Source organism: Tauraco erythrolophus, chromosome 10 (genome assembly GCF_009769465.1).
Source record: "Tauraco erythrolophus isolate bTauEry1 chromosome 10, bTauEry1.pri, whole genome shotgun sequence".
Classification (NCBI taxonomy): domain Eukaryota; kingdom Metazoa; phylum Chordata; class Aves; order Musophagiformes; family Musophagidae; genus Tauraco; species Tauraco erythrolophus.
In genome coordinates, this window is record NC_141474.1 from 14319972 (window position 1) to 14332138 (window position 12167).

At 35.2% G+C, this 12167-nt stretch overlaps 1 protein-coding gene across 1 annotated transcript in view; it reads left to right on the forward strand.

Moving 5' to 3' along the window:
- Positions 1-12167, forward strand: part of CDC14A (cell division cycle 14A) — a 62062-nt gene that overhangs the window by 29909 nt on the left and 19986 nt on the right. The window contains 4 exon segments of the mRNA XM_086617399.1: positions 6746-6812; positions 9002-9064; positions 11636-11684; positions 11687-11722. Coding sequence (XP_086473525.1) covers positions 6746-6812; positions 9002-9064; positions 11636-11684; positions 11687-11722 — 215 coding nt within the window.

Consider the following 12167-nt stretch of genomic DNA (forward strand, 5'->3'; position numbering starts at 1 on the left):
GGACACTCTAGATTAGCTGAGAGTGGGGAAGAAATAATTTATTCCTCTTGCCTTGGTTTTCCAAGGCTTTTGAGATTATTTTCTCCCCTTGTTCATTCTGGTGCAAAATATAGCATGATACAAGCAAATGAACCTGTGCTGGAAGCAGAAGCACTGTCTTAGGTAGTGTATCTGCTTGGTATAGAGTGATACTGTGAAGAAACACATTGGTGCTATGAGAAAGTTTACACTCCTTCCTTGTCTTCAGTGTCTTGAAGAGTACTAAAATGACTTTTATGTACAGAGAAAAACATAACCCAGAAGTCTTACCTCCTATCCTAAGCTCTAGGAGGGAAATAATGAGATTAATCATTGGTATTCAGTACTTATTGACTTGAATTTATTCTGGGAGCCTGGAAGTTAGATATTGTATAACTTCTGTAGTATAGGTTTCATTTGAATAGTTTGAAGTGCAAGATCAGTTAAGTGTCACAGCTAGACTATTTAACAAGTTTGTTAATTTGATATCTGAAGTGTCTTCTATTGGGGAAAAAAAATAGACAACTTTCAGTAGGCAGAAGCTGCAGGATTGTCAGATTCTTATGGAGTACGGAGGCATGTTTACATGAAGTGATCACTGGGAAACTGATCTACTTTCATCTAGCTCAGTGACCTCAAAAAGCCTTAATCGGCTTACATCTTCAGCTGGTATTTCGTTTAAAGACAGCTTCAGCAAATATTGTTCAGGGGTGGAGCAAAATCAGAATACTCTTACAAGCTACATGGAAATTGTTTGGGTTTGTTTTTGTGATAGAAAAACTAAAGGCAAAGCAGGAGATTAAGGCACTACTGTCTTTGAGACACTTTTATTTTATTTTTGGCTGATTCACCGTCACTTGGTGACACTCTAGTCTCTTGAAGATCTTGTACTGTATATTCTCACTTTGATTTAAGAAAACGGTGCTAACATTTTAAGTCATCATGAATACCAGTTTCCTATTGTGAAACTAAATTTTAGATTTTTACCTCAAACTACTCTATAGTGATTTTATATTAAAGAGAAAGAAGCAAATATATTTTAGTATTATTGTTTTCAGTCTCTAGATATGACATGAATTTCAAAGCTAGATTTTAGTTTGTAGCTTTGGAGTTTGTTTCTTTAGTGGCAAGTGCCGGGGAAACAAACTTTTGTTATTGACAATGTTTAGAGGTTTGGTGAAAGGGAAAGCGTTATGCAGTATTGAGGTCAGCTACAATAACTGGGAAATTGGGTGTGGGATTTGCAGCTCTGTAATGCTGGTTCAGATTTATACTTTATCTGCATCTCAAAAATATTCACGTTTTTTCTCATTTTGAAAGCAAAAAGAATACTATCAGAAAATAGTTGATAAAACATTGTTTGAAAATCAAGGTGGTTATGCATTTGGCCATAAGACTGGAAGAATACTGTAATAAAACATGATCAGCAACAGAAATCAGAGCACCCACTCTGTAAAACTGTGCAGGAGATGTCTGTATGTACTCTGTTCTATTATTCTGATATGAAATGAGGTCTTCCTTTCTCTTCTGTGCTTTTTTAAACACAGACTTCTGAGTCAAAAAAGAAGTGTAACATTTGGAATCTAAATAGCTCGGTTTCTACCAGTAAAAACACTGGTACGTTTCTGTATGCATAAGTAGTCCCAGTAAGTTAAACGTGACTGCTGTCTTAAATGTAAGCACATGCCATAGTAAAAGTAGGATAGGATGCTGACTGTGTACAGTGGACAAAAGAGAAGAATAAGCTTAAATAGGAAGAATGTCTGGAATTCATTTTAATTTCATCTAAAATGGTTTCTTCAAGGTTAGTAAAGGAATTTTTTTCTTTACAGTACTCTTCCTCATAATTGTTAGTGCTTGCATTTGTTTTACTGTGGTACAGTGTGGCCCATGCAGAATCTTGTTACATGCAAGCTAAAATTAGTAATTATTGGTCTAGAACTTTGAAATATATCTGTCATCGGGAGAAAGAAAATGCATGCTGGTTGATCTAGCGCTATATAATTGACTTCTCAAGTCAATGGGGTATAAGAATACCTGTATTTCTAACAGGATTTTTGTAAAGGTTAATACTAGTTCTGACAGTATCCAATATTTTTATCCCTGGTCTGGAAATTTATACATTAGTAGGAAGGAAGACAGGTTGACACAAACAACGATGAAATTGAACTAGCTGTTCTGCATTAGTATTTAATTATTTAGTTTTATCCAGTACAACTATTAATTCATGAGGATTCAGAAAATAAGATCAAATTTGTGTTTTAAATATTTACAAAGCTTCTTAATGCTTTGACATGACTTCTGACTGATTCCTGTGGGCTAGAAAAAGAACTCGATAACAGCCTCAACCTGGAGGAAGTAATCTAGGTGACTAGGGGGGAGATTTGTTTTGGTTTTGTTTTTAACAAAGAAAGAATCAAAGTAATTAGTGACTTAAAATACCTTAGACAACTCCCTCTAAACAAAAAGATGTTTTACTCGAGTAATTTAAAACATTCAGGAAATAAGGTCACAATAAACTCTTAATCTTTGCCTTTTGAGTATTTTAAGGCCTTTCTAGACATGTAGTTGGTAGTAAGATTAGCATTAAGCATCTGTCCTCTCTAATACTTCTTTAAAATGCTCTTTGACTAAACTCTAGAGGAATGCTAGCATTTCTCTGAAATAATATGAAATTGACTATTTGATAGGAAGATTGAATATAAAAAATGTCACTTCATAAGTACAATGTGACTTTGCTTCATAAATAAATTATGTTTTTATATTGTTTTAATATTTAAAACAACTCTGTAAAGTGCATTTTGTTGCTTGCTTTGTGTTCTGAGACTGGTAACTTGGATTTCATCTCTTTAATACTGAGTCCACAAGCACTTGCCTTACCTATACTTCACATATCTCTCTACTATATCAGTGGATCCAACATGTAGAGTCCTCATGGATTATACATAAAACTTCTGCCAGATGAATTTTTTTGTTCTTACACCTAAAATTTAATACCTGTAGGTATTTTAGCTTGAAATTCTGGAGCTTAAACCAGTAAAGTTTCAGAAAGGGTTTGCATCTGGAATTCATTCTAAGCAGGCAGTTGTACTTTCGGAAACTAGAAAAGAAAAAAAAAGTATTCCTGGATTTACCCTGAATTGAAAGAATTGGGAGTGCTAAAATAAAAATGACTGTGACTTTAAGGAGGAAAAAAAAAGCACATAGATTTTGTTCCATTTTCTTGTTTTCCAAATTACAATAGAAGGAACTTTAATGATTTGCTTGTGTTTTCTTATCAGAAGATACTTGAGGGGCAGAGGCAGAGAAGGAGAGATATTATGGCAAGGTTTGATACAATATGCTCAGTATTTGCCATGGTTCACCAAACATCATGCTTTCCCTTGAAGCATTATGTAATATTAAGCCACTGCTTCCGGGCGTTATTTCACTACCATGCTGTCCTGTAATTCATATCTAGTGTTTGTTTATGGCTTCGTTACATTGTCGCGTTCTGCCACTAAAGATAGATGGGGATGTGAGCTTTTCAGATCATAGAATCATAGAATGGTTAGAGTTGGAAGGGACCTCAAAGATCATCTAGTTCCAACCCCCCTGCCATGGGCAGGGAAATCCTCCACTACACCAGGTTGCCCAAAGCATCATCCAGCCTGGCCTTGAACACTTCCAGGGATGGGGCATCCACAACTTCTCTGGGCAACCTGTTCCAGTACCTCACCACCCTCAATGTCAAGAATTTCTTTCTTATATCTAACCTAAATCTGCCCTCTTTCAGTTTAAATCCATTGCCCCTTGTCCTATCACTACACGCCCTTGTAAAAAGTCCCTCTCCAGCTTTCCTGTAGGCCCCCTTTAGGTACTGGAAAGCTGCTACAAGATCACCCCGGAGCCTTCTCTTCTCCAGGCTGAACAGCCCCAACTCTCTCAGCCTGTGTTCATAGCAGAGGTGCTCCAGCCCTCTAATCATCTTCGTGGCCCTCCTCTGGACTCATTCCAGTAGCTACATGTCCTTCTTGTGTTGGGAACTCCAGAGCTGAACACAGTATTCTAGGTGGGGTCTCACGAGAGCTGAGTAGAGGGGCAGAATCACTTCCCTTGACCTGCTGGCCATGCTCCTTTTGATACAGCCCAGGATACGGTTGGCTTTCTGGGCTGCCAGTGCACCTTGACGGCTCATGTTGAGCTTCTCATCCACCAGCACTCCCAAGTCCTTTTCCTCAGGGCTGCTCTCAATCCATTCTCCGCCCAGCCTGTACTTGTGCTTGGGATTGCCCCGACCCATGTGCAGGACCTTGCACTTGGCCTTGTTGAACTTCATGAGGTTCACACAGGCCCACCTCTCCAGCCTGTCAAGGTCCCTGTGGATGGCATCCCTTCCCTCCAGCATGTCCACAACACCACACAACTTGGTGTCATCTGCAAACTTGCTGAGGGTGCACTCAATCCCACTGTCCATGTCTCCAACAAAGATGTTAAATAGCACTGGTCTCAGTACCGACCCCTGAGGAACACCACTCGTCACTGGCCTCCACGTGGACATTGAACCGTTGACCACAACTCTTTGAGAGCAACCATCCAGCCAATTCCTTATCCACCGAGTGGTCCATCCATCAAAACCACATCTTTCCAGTTTAGAGATAATGTTAACTCAGTGTGTTGTGCGTTATAATACTGCTATTCTTTGAGTTTCTGGGCATTTGGGATTAGGTTTAAACACCTTTTTATTTGTTCATTCCAAAACTTCGCTTGTTTGGAATTTCCTGGCTTTCAGTCTGTCTATTATTTCACTGTGTGTGGATGGCAAGTGTCAGCAGAGCTGCGTTTTCTAGTCAGAGTACACCTTCTTTAATGGTTAGGTGCACAGCAACAGAAATGCAACTCATCCGTTTGAGGCACGGATGACGTAGGCAATAGATGTTAGCTGCCAGCTTTCATGTGCACTCCACTGGTAATAGCTGTCGGTGGGAACTGTGACTAAGAGTACTGTAGGCCTGGAATTGTGGTAGGCTTATCTTGTACATCTAGGTCAAGTTTAACGTCCCCTCTCTCTTGTTCTCATAATGTTTCTTAATAATGGGTTAGAGATTATGTGACTTTTTTCCCCAGTACTGTTTTCGTGTACTGTGTGGATCAGATGCCTTATCAGTTGAAGTAGTAGTGAGATATATATATGTAAAATTATATTCTTGTTATAGTAAAATAACATGTAATATAGAACATGTCTGCTACAACCGTATCTCCCATTCCTATTTCTCTAAATACTTAATTTTGTGGTTTGTACTGTCTTAGGTTTTGTTGTTTCTGTCAGCCCCTTGAGAAAACTAACAGTTTTTAAAGATTTTCTGCTGTGTATATGTTCCCATTAGTGCCTTAATATTTTTTTGCTTGGAAGACCTTTTTGTTTACTAAAATGATTTTGTGCTAAGATGATCTGTTATCCAACTTCCCCCTGTCAAAAATGTGTTATGTGTAAAGTTTATATTTTACAGCTTTGGTAAGTTCAGTTTCTCAAATACAATGAAAATACTTATGACTTTTCATTTTAAAAAATTTCTTTGGATTTGAATATTGAAGGTTTATTCACATTTTAAAGTTCTCGTTCTAAAACATTGTGGCTAAGTAATTTTCAATGATCTAGTAACTTGAAAGTTTTTCTAGAGTAGGCTGCTGGTAGTATGACACTACGAAAATTGTAGCTTTAAATTTTCTTAGATACATTTTCTTTGAATGCTACTTGCTCAAAACTACTATACTTATTCTGCTCTTAAAGAATGGACAAGAATATTCTACGCTTAAAGTGCTTGGGATTGAAGGAGCATATCAGTATAATAATTTCATACTACTTCTAGCAAGTAGACTGTCAAAATAAAGGAAAGTTTTCAATGAAAGATTGAAATCTTTAATCAATTATAGATTAAAAACATATCTGGCTGAAACCTGAAATTTTACTATTCTGATAAATTGCAGCTCTTGGCATTCTGGATAAGCAAAACTATAAAATATTTATTTAATGAGTGATTAGGAAATTATCTGCCCAGGCAAAATTTTGTTAAAAGGCAAACTGGTTTGAAGCAGACTTTTAAAAGTACTTTTCCATTTTTCCATAAGACATTTGTTGCTGTTATTTTGAGTGGTGTTACTTATTTTTATGTTGGTGTCTGTTACTACTTGAATATATTTCGCTTTGGGGTACCCTGTCATCTTTTAAAGAGAAACTGTTATTTTCATAGTTGCAGAACTGAGGACAAGTAATTTTAAATTTAATTATATGTGGATAATTTTTAATCACATGTATAATCAGGCATCCAAATAAGAGCCTGTAAACGAAATCCAAAGTAGTATTTGCCTTTCTTTGTTAGACAGTGTAACTCAATTAAGGCTTGAATAATGGTTAAAGCAAGTTTTGCTTTATGTGCTACTATCCTTACATGATTGAGAGAGGATGCAAAGCTTCCTGTTCCAGGATAGCATAAATAATTTGGCGCAGGTCATGTAGTTAGAAGATGTAAAACATGCACTTAAAATACTTTGCAGTATCTAACTGCATCTACACTGAGCTATAGGGGAGTGTTGTAGCATGAACAAGCTTCTGAAAAGATGTCTTCTTTAGACTTTAATTTAGATTTCTCAGAGGGGATTGAATAACTTGAATATACTGTGTGCTGCCTTTCCCCAAGTTCTTAAAATAATTCTGTGTATATTAAATTCATTTTTATTAAATCTATAGGGATGCTTCATTTGGGAACTGCACGTACAATCTTACGATCTTGGACTGTTTACAGGGAATAAATAAGGTAACAACACTTTCCTTAGCAAAACAGATTTAAATTGACTTTTAAAATGTGAAGGAAAATACTGTTAAAATACATAAGAAAATCTGGTTTCAAAACAAAATGTATGTGAATGAGTAGTATGCTGTCATGAAGCCTAAGGTACTGAGGACTGTGTTTGAGTAGTGACAAGTGTAAGAAGGTGACACTTTTCCCTGGCTGGCCTGGCCTTTGACAGCTTTTGAACTTCACCTTATGAATCGAAATGCACAGATGCACCAGGCCTGGCTGGGAGCAGTTCTTCACCGTGCAAGGCAGTGTGCTGGATCTGCTAACGGATCATTTATAACCATTGGTAAAAGGGAATAACAGAGGTTGATAAAGCCAAGAGAGACACCTAGGTATACTGTGATTTAATCTGAGCAGGTTTTGCACATACTTGGCTTCAGCTTTGCCTCAAAACACTTGGTTCAGTGTTTGACACTAATCTTTTCAGAATTAATTAGAAAGAATGAAAATTAACGTATCTTACTAGTGTTTTCATGTTTCCCTTTCAACATTTCCCTTTCCCCAGCTCCTGGGGAATATTAAGCTCCAATATTGCTTTTTAAAAAATGTTATGTCATGTCTGAATTGGCAACCTTGTGTTTATAGTATATAATTAATTCTGTAAGCAAAGATTAAATTTTCTTCATTGTTTCCCAGTGATCTTGATGAAGGTAGCGGACTATATGAACAGTTCTGTACAGACACTTACTTGGAATTCTTAAAAGTATGGCAAAACAAGTGTTTCTTAAAAATTGAAAGAAGAGAGATCAAGCTTAATATTTTTAGTTCTGTGGGGGTGGGAAAGGAGCTGTCAGTTAACAGCAAGACTCTAATTTGTGTGGCATTCTACAGATCCTGAAGCTTTGTGAAGCAGTCAGTGCAGTCACTGTAATTTATCTGCAACAAACACGTCAAAAGGACTTTGAGAATCAGTTTTTTTTCCGTTGTTCCCATAAGTTGATTATTGAATTTTTGTCTAGTTCACCTACAGAGGTAAAAACACTTTGAGCAGAAACTGTTTGCCTTACTCTAAAATAAAATCATAGTCTGCCTGGGTAGGTTTGGTGTTTGCATGCACATATATCATATACACGTAATTCAGGGAGCCTACAAATTCTGGGCTGCATCTTAAGTGAAATACGTTTTTCAAAATCAGCTGTTCAGACAAACCTCTTTGTATCTTAGATTTCATGGCAGGTCCAATCATTGAGCCTATGTTGTCGATACAAAGCTATTTTTGTTTTGTCTTAAAAAAGGTGCTCTATATATAGCAAAAAATGACAGACTGATAATTACTGATTTTGAAATCATAGATCTTTGGTGTGTTTTATATCACACCTTAATCCCAGAACGTTGTGTAATGTCTATACTTCTCAGAATGTAGTAGATTCAGTATAAATATATGCTGCAGAACTGTTTTCCACCTATTCCTTGGAAGAAATTTGGGCTATATATTTCTTATTCATAGAATTGTTTTAATATGGTATTGTATACAAATCTTTAGTACAAAATTTGCGTATTTAATAATAGTACAGTAATCAAATACAAAGCTTGACGTCTTTCAATCCTTTAATAAATACTAATGTAGTCTAGTGAACTTCATTCTATCAGTGGAATGTATATTAAAAACAAATCATAAAATACTGGTTATACACAGTACTGTATTCTATATATGCCATTTTGCCTGCATATTATGATGATAAAATCAGTGTCATATTACGTATAGAAAAGCAATAAACTCTTAATGTTCTATATTTCATTATGTCCAACTGCATGAAAATGTACTCAGCATAGAAATCATTGAATGACTGCATGACAAAAGGGAATTGTTTTTTAATTTGTCATCTGCCTTACAGAAAAAAAACCATTCATAGTGAGGTGGGGAGAATCAATTTTGTAATTTAAGTGATATGAAACAAGCTTATGTCCCATCGTAATGCCTTTGAAGGGGAAATAATAAGGCTGACATGCATCAGTGACGTTGTTGGAGTTTTTGTTGTCTGTGTTGTTAATCTGTTCAAAATGTGGTGTTGTCTTAACATAGAGGCTTCCATAAGCCAAAATCACAAACATTTAGTTATTTAGTTTTGATTCGCAAAAATAGTATTATAAAATGAGATTATATAGCATATTTCAGAATAAACTGACACGTTGTTGCCTTTTAGGCCTTGCAGCATGGATTTTTTGACTTTAAGACATTTGATGTGGATGAATATGAACACTATGAGGTTTGTACATTTAATAATGAGTTGAATGTGTTTGATTTACCTAAATAAGTTAGAATATATGGTATCCCACAACTTAAAATGTATTGGAAACACATTTTAATTCAAACAAAACCCAGTGTTCATATGTAAGGTATGTACATCCAAACCTGTATGCTGTATGTGAAATACATGCAGGATGAATATCCTTGCAATTTTAGTGCGTCACATCATTAGTCTACTGTTTTCTCACAGCCTTTCTGGCTTCTGGAACTTCCCTTCCCTCAGGATACAATCCAAGGTCTCTCAGCTGACCCACAGAAGCTGTGTTTTCTTTCAACAGTTGTTGAGGTGCTTCTTGAGATGCTATTAGTCCCACGTATATCATACATCTTTTATAGCCACTAGATTAAGCACATTTTGGACTTTTTTAGTGAGGATGCATTATATGGGGAGTCCAGTAATGAAAATACATCCAAAAATATTTCCCTAATGAAATCCCAGAAAGCTAACACGTCATTCATTGTTCTGCCAGCCTTCTTACTATTTTGTTTTACGAACAAGAAGATACAGGTGACTCTCTACATGTCTGAAATACGTACAGCTATGGGAAATGTTTCATAAATGTTGAAGAAAGAAGGTGAAGTCAGGAGAGGAATAAAGAGTTAAAAACCTTAATTTACAACACAAATCTAGACAGCAGATGTCAGCTGCAATAGGCACACTATAACATATAGCTACTTAAAAGCATTTGTAGAAGGATTTCTTTATACTGTAATGTTCCATAATTATTTGATTGAGAAATTGGCATAGCCTTTGCTGAATTACCAAAATTAAATGAACAGTAACTAAAATTTAAAGTATGAAATTGCTACTTTTTTGCTTACTCTGTATTCAAAAGGAAAATATATGTTATAAAAACAAATGATGGTTGGGAATTCTTAGGAATCTGTTTCTATAGTAGGACTTAATCTGCTTGAAAAAAGTATTAAAAAAATTGACTATCCCATTATCTTGTTTAATGCTTAACATTATTTTAGTTTGTGAAAAGTATGTATATGTGAATGACGTTTAAAGTATGCTGCCCCCTGTCTGAGTTTAAGAAGCAAGAACTTGGAATCATCTTTAATTTTTTGTCCATTTTTTGGTATGTCTTCTATTATTTTATGCATTGTGGTCAGTTTTGTATGTTTAGATATGTCTTGTGCTATATTTCTAAAGCTTTGAATGTTCCAAGTTTTTTCTGTTAGGTCTTCAAATGTGTAGTTACATGGAGAGAAGTTGCATAAGATTTAAAGGGAGCAGGCTAAAGGAAATTCTTTTTCATGTTTGTAGTTCTTTGATCTTACTACATTATCAAGACAGCAAATTCCCCTTTTGTTGGACTAGATATTAAATACTCAAGTTCTCTTTTTTATTTGAAAATAATAATGTTGTTTGCATGTATAATAATGTTATTGTATTAAGTATATATATGCACATATATATTTGTAGTTCAGATTTATTAAAATCTAAATTTTTCATAATAACTCATGCAACTATAAAGAACTACTTAATTCACAAATAAAACTAGTAATACAACCATAAAAATACTCTTTATTTATTGAACAGGACTTCTTCCTTAAAGGGGGTAGAGGTGCTACAGTGTTGAGATTGCAGTCAGGGAAACAAATTTGGCCGGGTGAGGGATCCTGACTTGGCAGTAAGATCGGTTCACTAGTCCTTACGCAACCTTGTTAACTTGCAGTTTCCACTGTGTGAGGACATTTAGAGCAAGCCTAATGGGTTTAGCTAAGCAAACGGTTGGTGAATTGATTGCAGTAATGTCCATTATCAGAATTTTTCACTCATTAGGATGTTTTAATTTGCTGAGAGATAAAAACACGAGCTTAATAATGCACTTGAACCGAGTGCCGTGTCCTTAAAAGTCATGCTGAGAATAACTGCATTGCCAATTTAATAATAAATTAAATTAAATTAATTTAATTTCAATTAAAAAAAAAAGGCAGTTTTGAAATTCAGTTATGTATTTCCAAAATTTCACACTTTGAAAGTTTTTTTTCATTTAGTCTTTTATTTGATTTATACTTCTAGGATTACTGGCTCATCAGAGCTTATACCAATATGTAAACTTAAGTTTCTACAGGGAAAGAATAATTGTTTTTGAAGGCTAACTGGTTTTTAATTTCTTTTCTGTGCATTTGGTTTTTTAGCCAATGCCTTACAGGGAAGTGTTTTTCCATATTCTTTGATTAAAACATACTAGAAAGATGGTGTTTGTCAGTGTTGTTAAAAGTAAGTGTCTAAAAACACTGAACCCTCAAAGGGAGAAATATCTTAGGTATAGGATCTTTCTGCTTTTATTGGAAAACTTCAGAAAATTTTTTGGGTTTTATTTTTGAGAGATTTCTGAGAAGCAGCTTTATGGTTAGTTAGCTTGTCTTGTATAGGTAAGCTAGCTAATTACACTTGAAGTGTTTGTTTTAATGCAACAAGAACATAGTAAAAAGTAAAATGAAATCTTGAGTACTTTTTTTAAACTTGTATGTACAGATATAAAATGTTTTTCTCTTTCCTCGTCTGAAATTTTTTTAGCGAGTGGAAAATGGTGACTTCAACTGGATTGTTCCAGGAAAATTTTTGGCATTAGTGGCCCGCACCCAAAAAGCAAACTTGAAAATGGTATGGTGAATATTTTGATGCTCTTCTATGATCTTAGTTTTTCCAGCATGTTAAAAAATCACAGCAAATGAGCAGAAGATAATAGAGGTTTATAGATTAATTTTCATCTTCAGAAATAATCATACAGTGAACATTTTATATATGATCATAGAAATTCATTCCAAAGGTTTTGGAATTCTTCTTTGCTAGAAGAATGCTAATTCTTCTAACAGTTAGTGACTTTCATTCAGTGACAAAGTGCCTGAGAAATTCAGGTCCCTTACATTTCTCCTGGCACAGTAAGTATGCAAAATTAAAGGTGAGTTGCATTAAGCAGAGGAGACTGTATTAAGAGTTTTGTAACAAAGGCCAGGAAAGACTTTAAAAAGAAGCTTGCCTTTACTACTGAGTATTCTTGGGATAATGGGAAGAACCTATGTGATTCTAATGGTATAAAAAAGAGAAA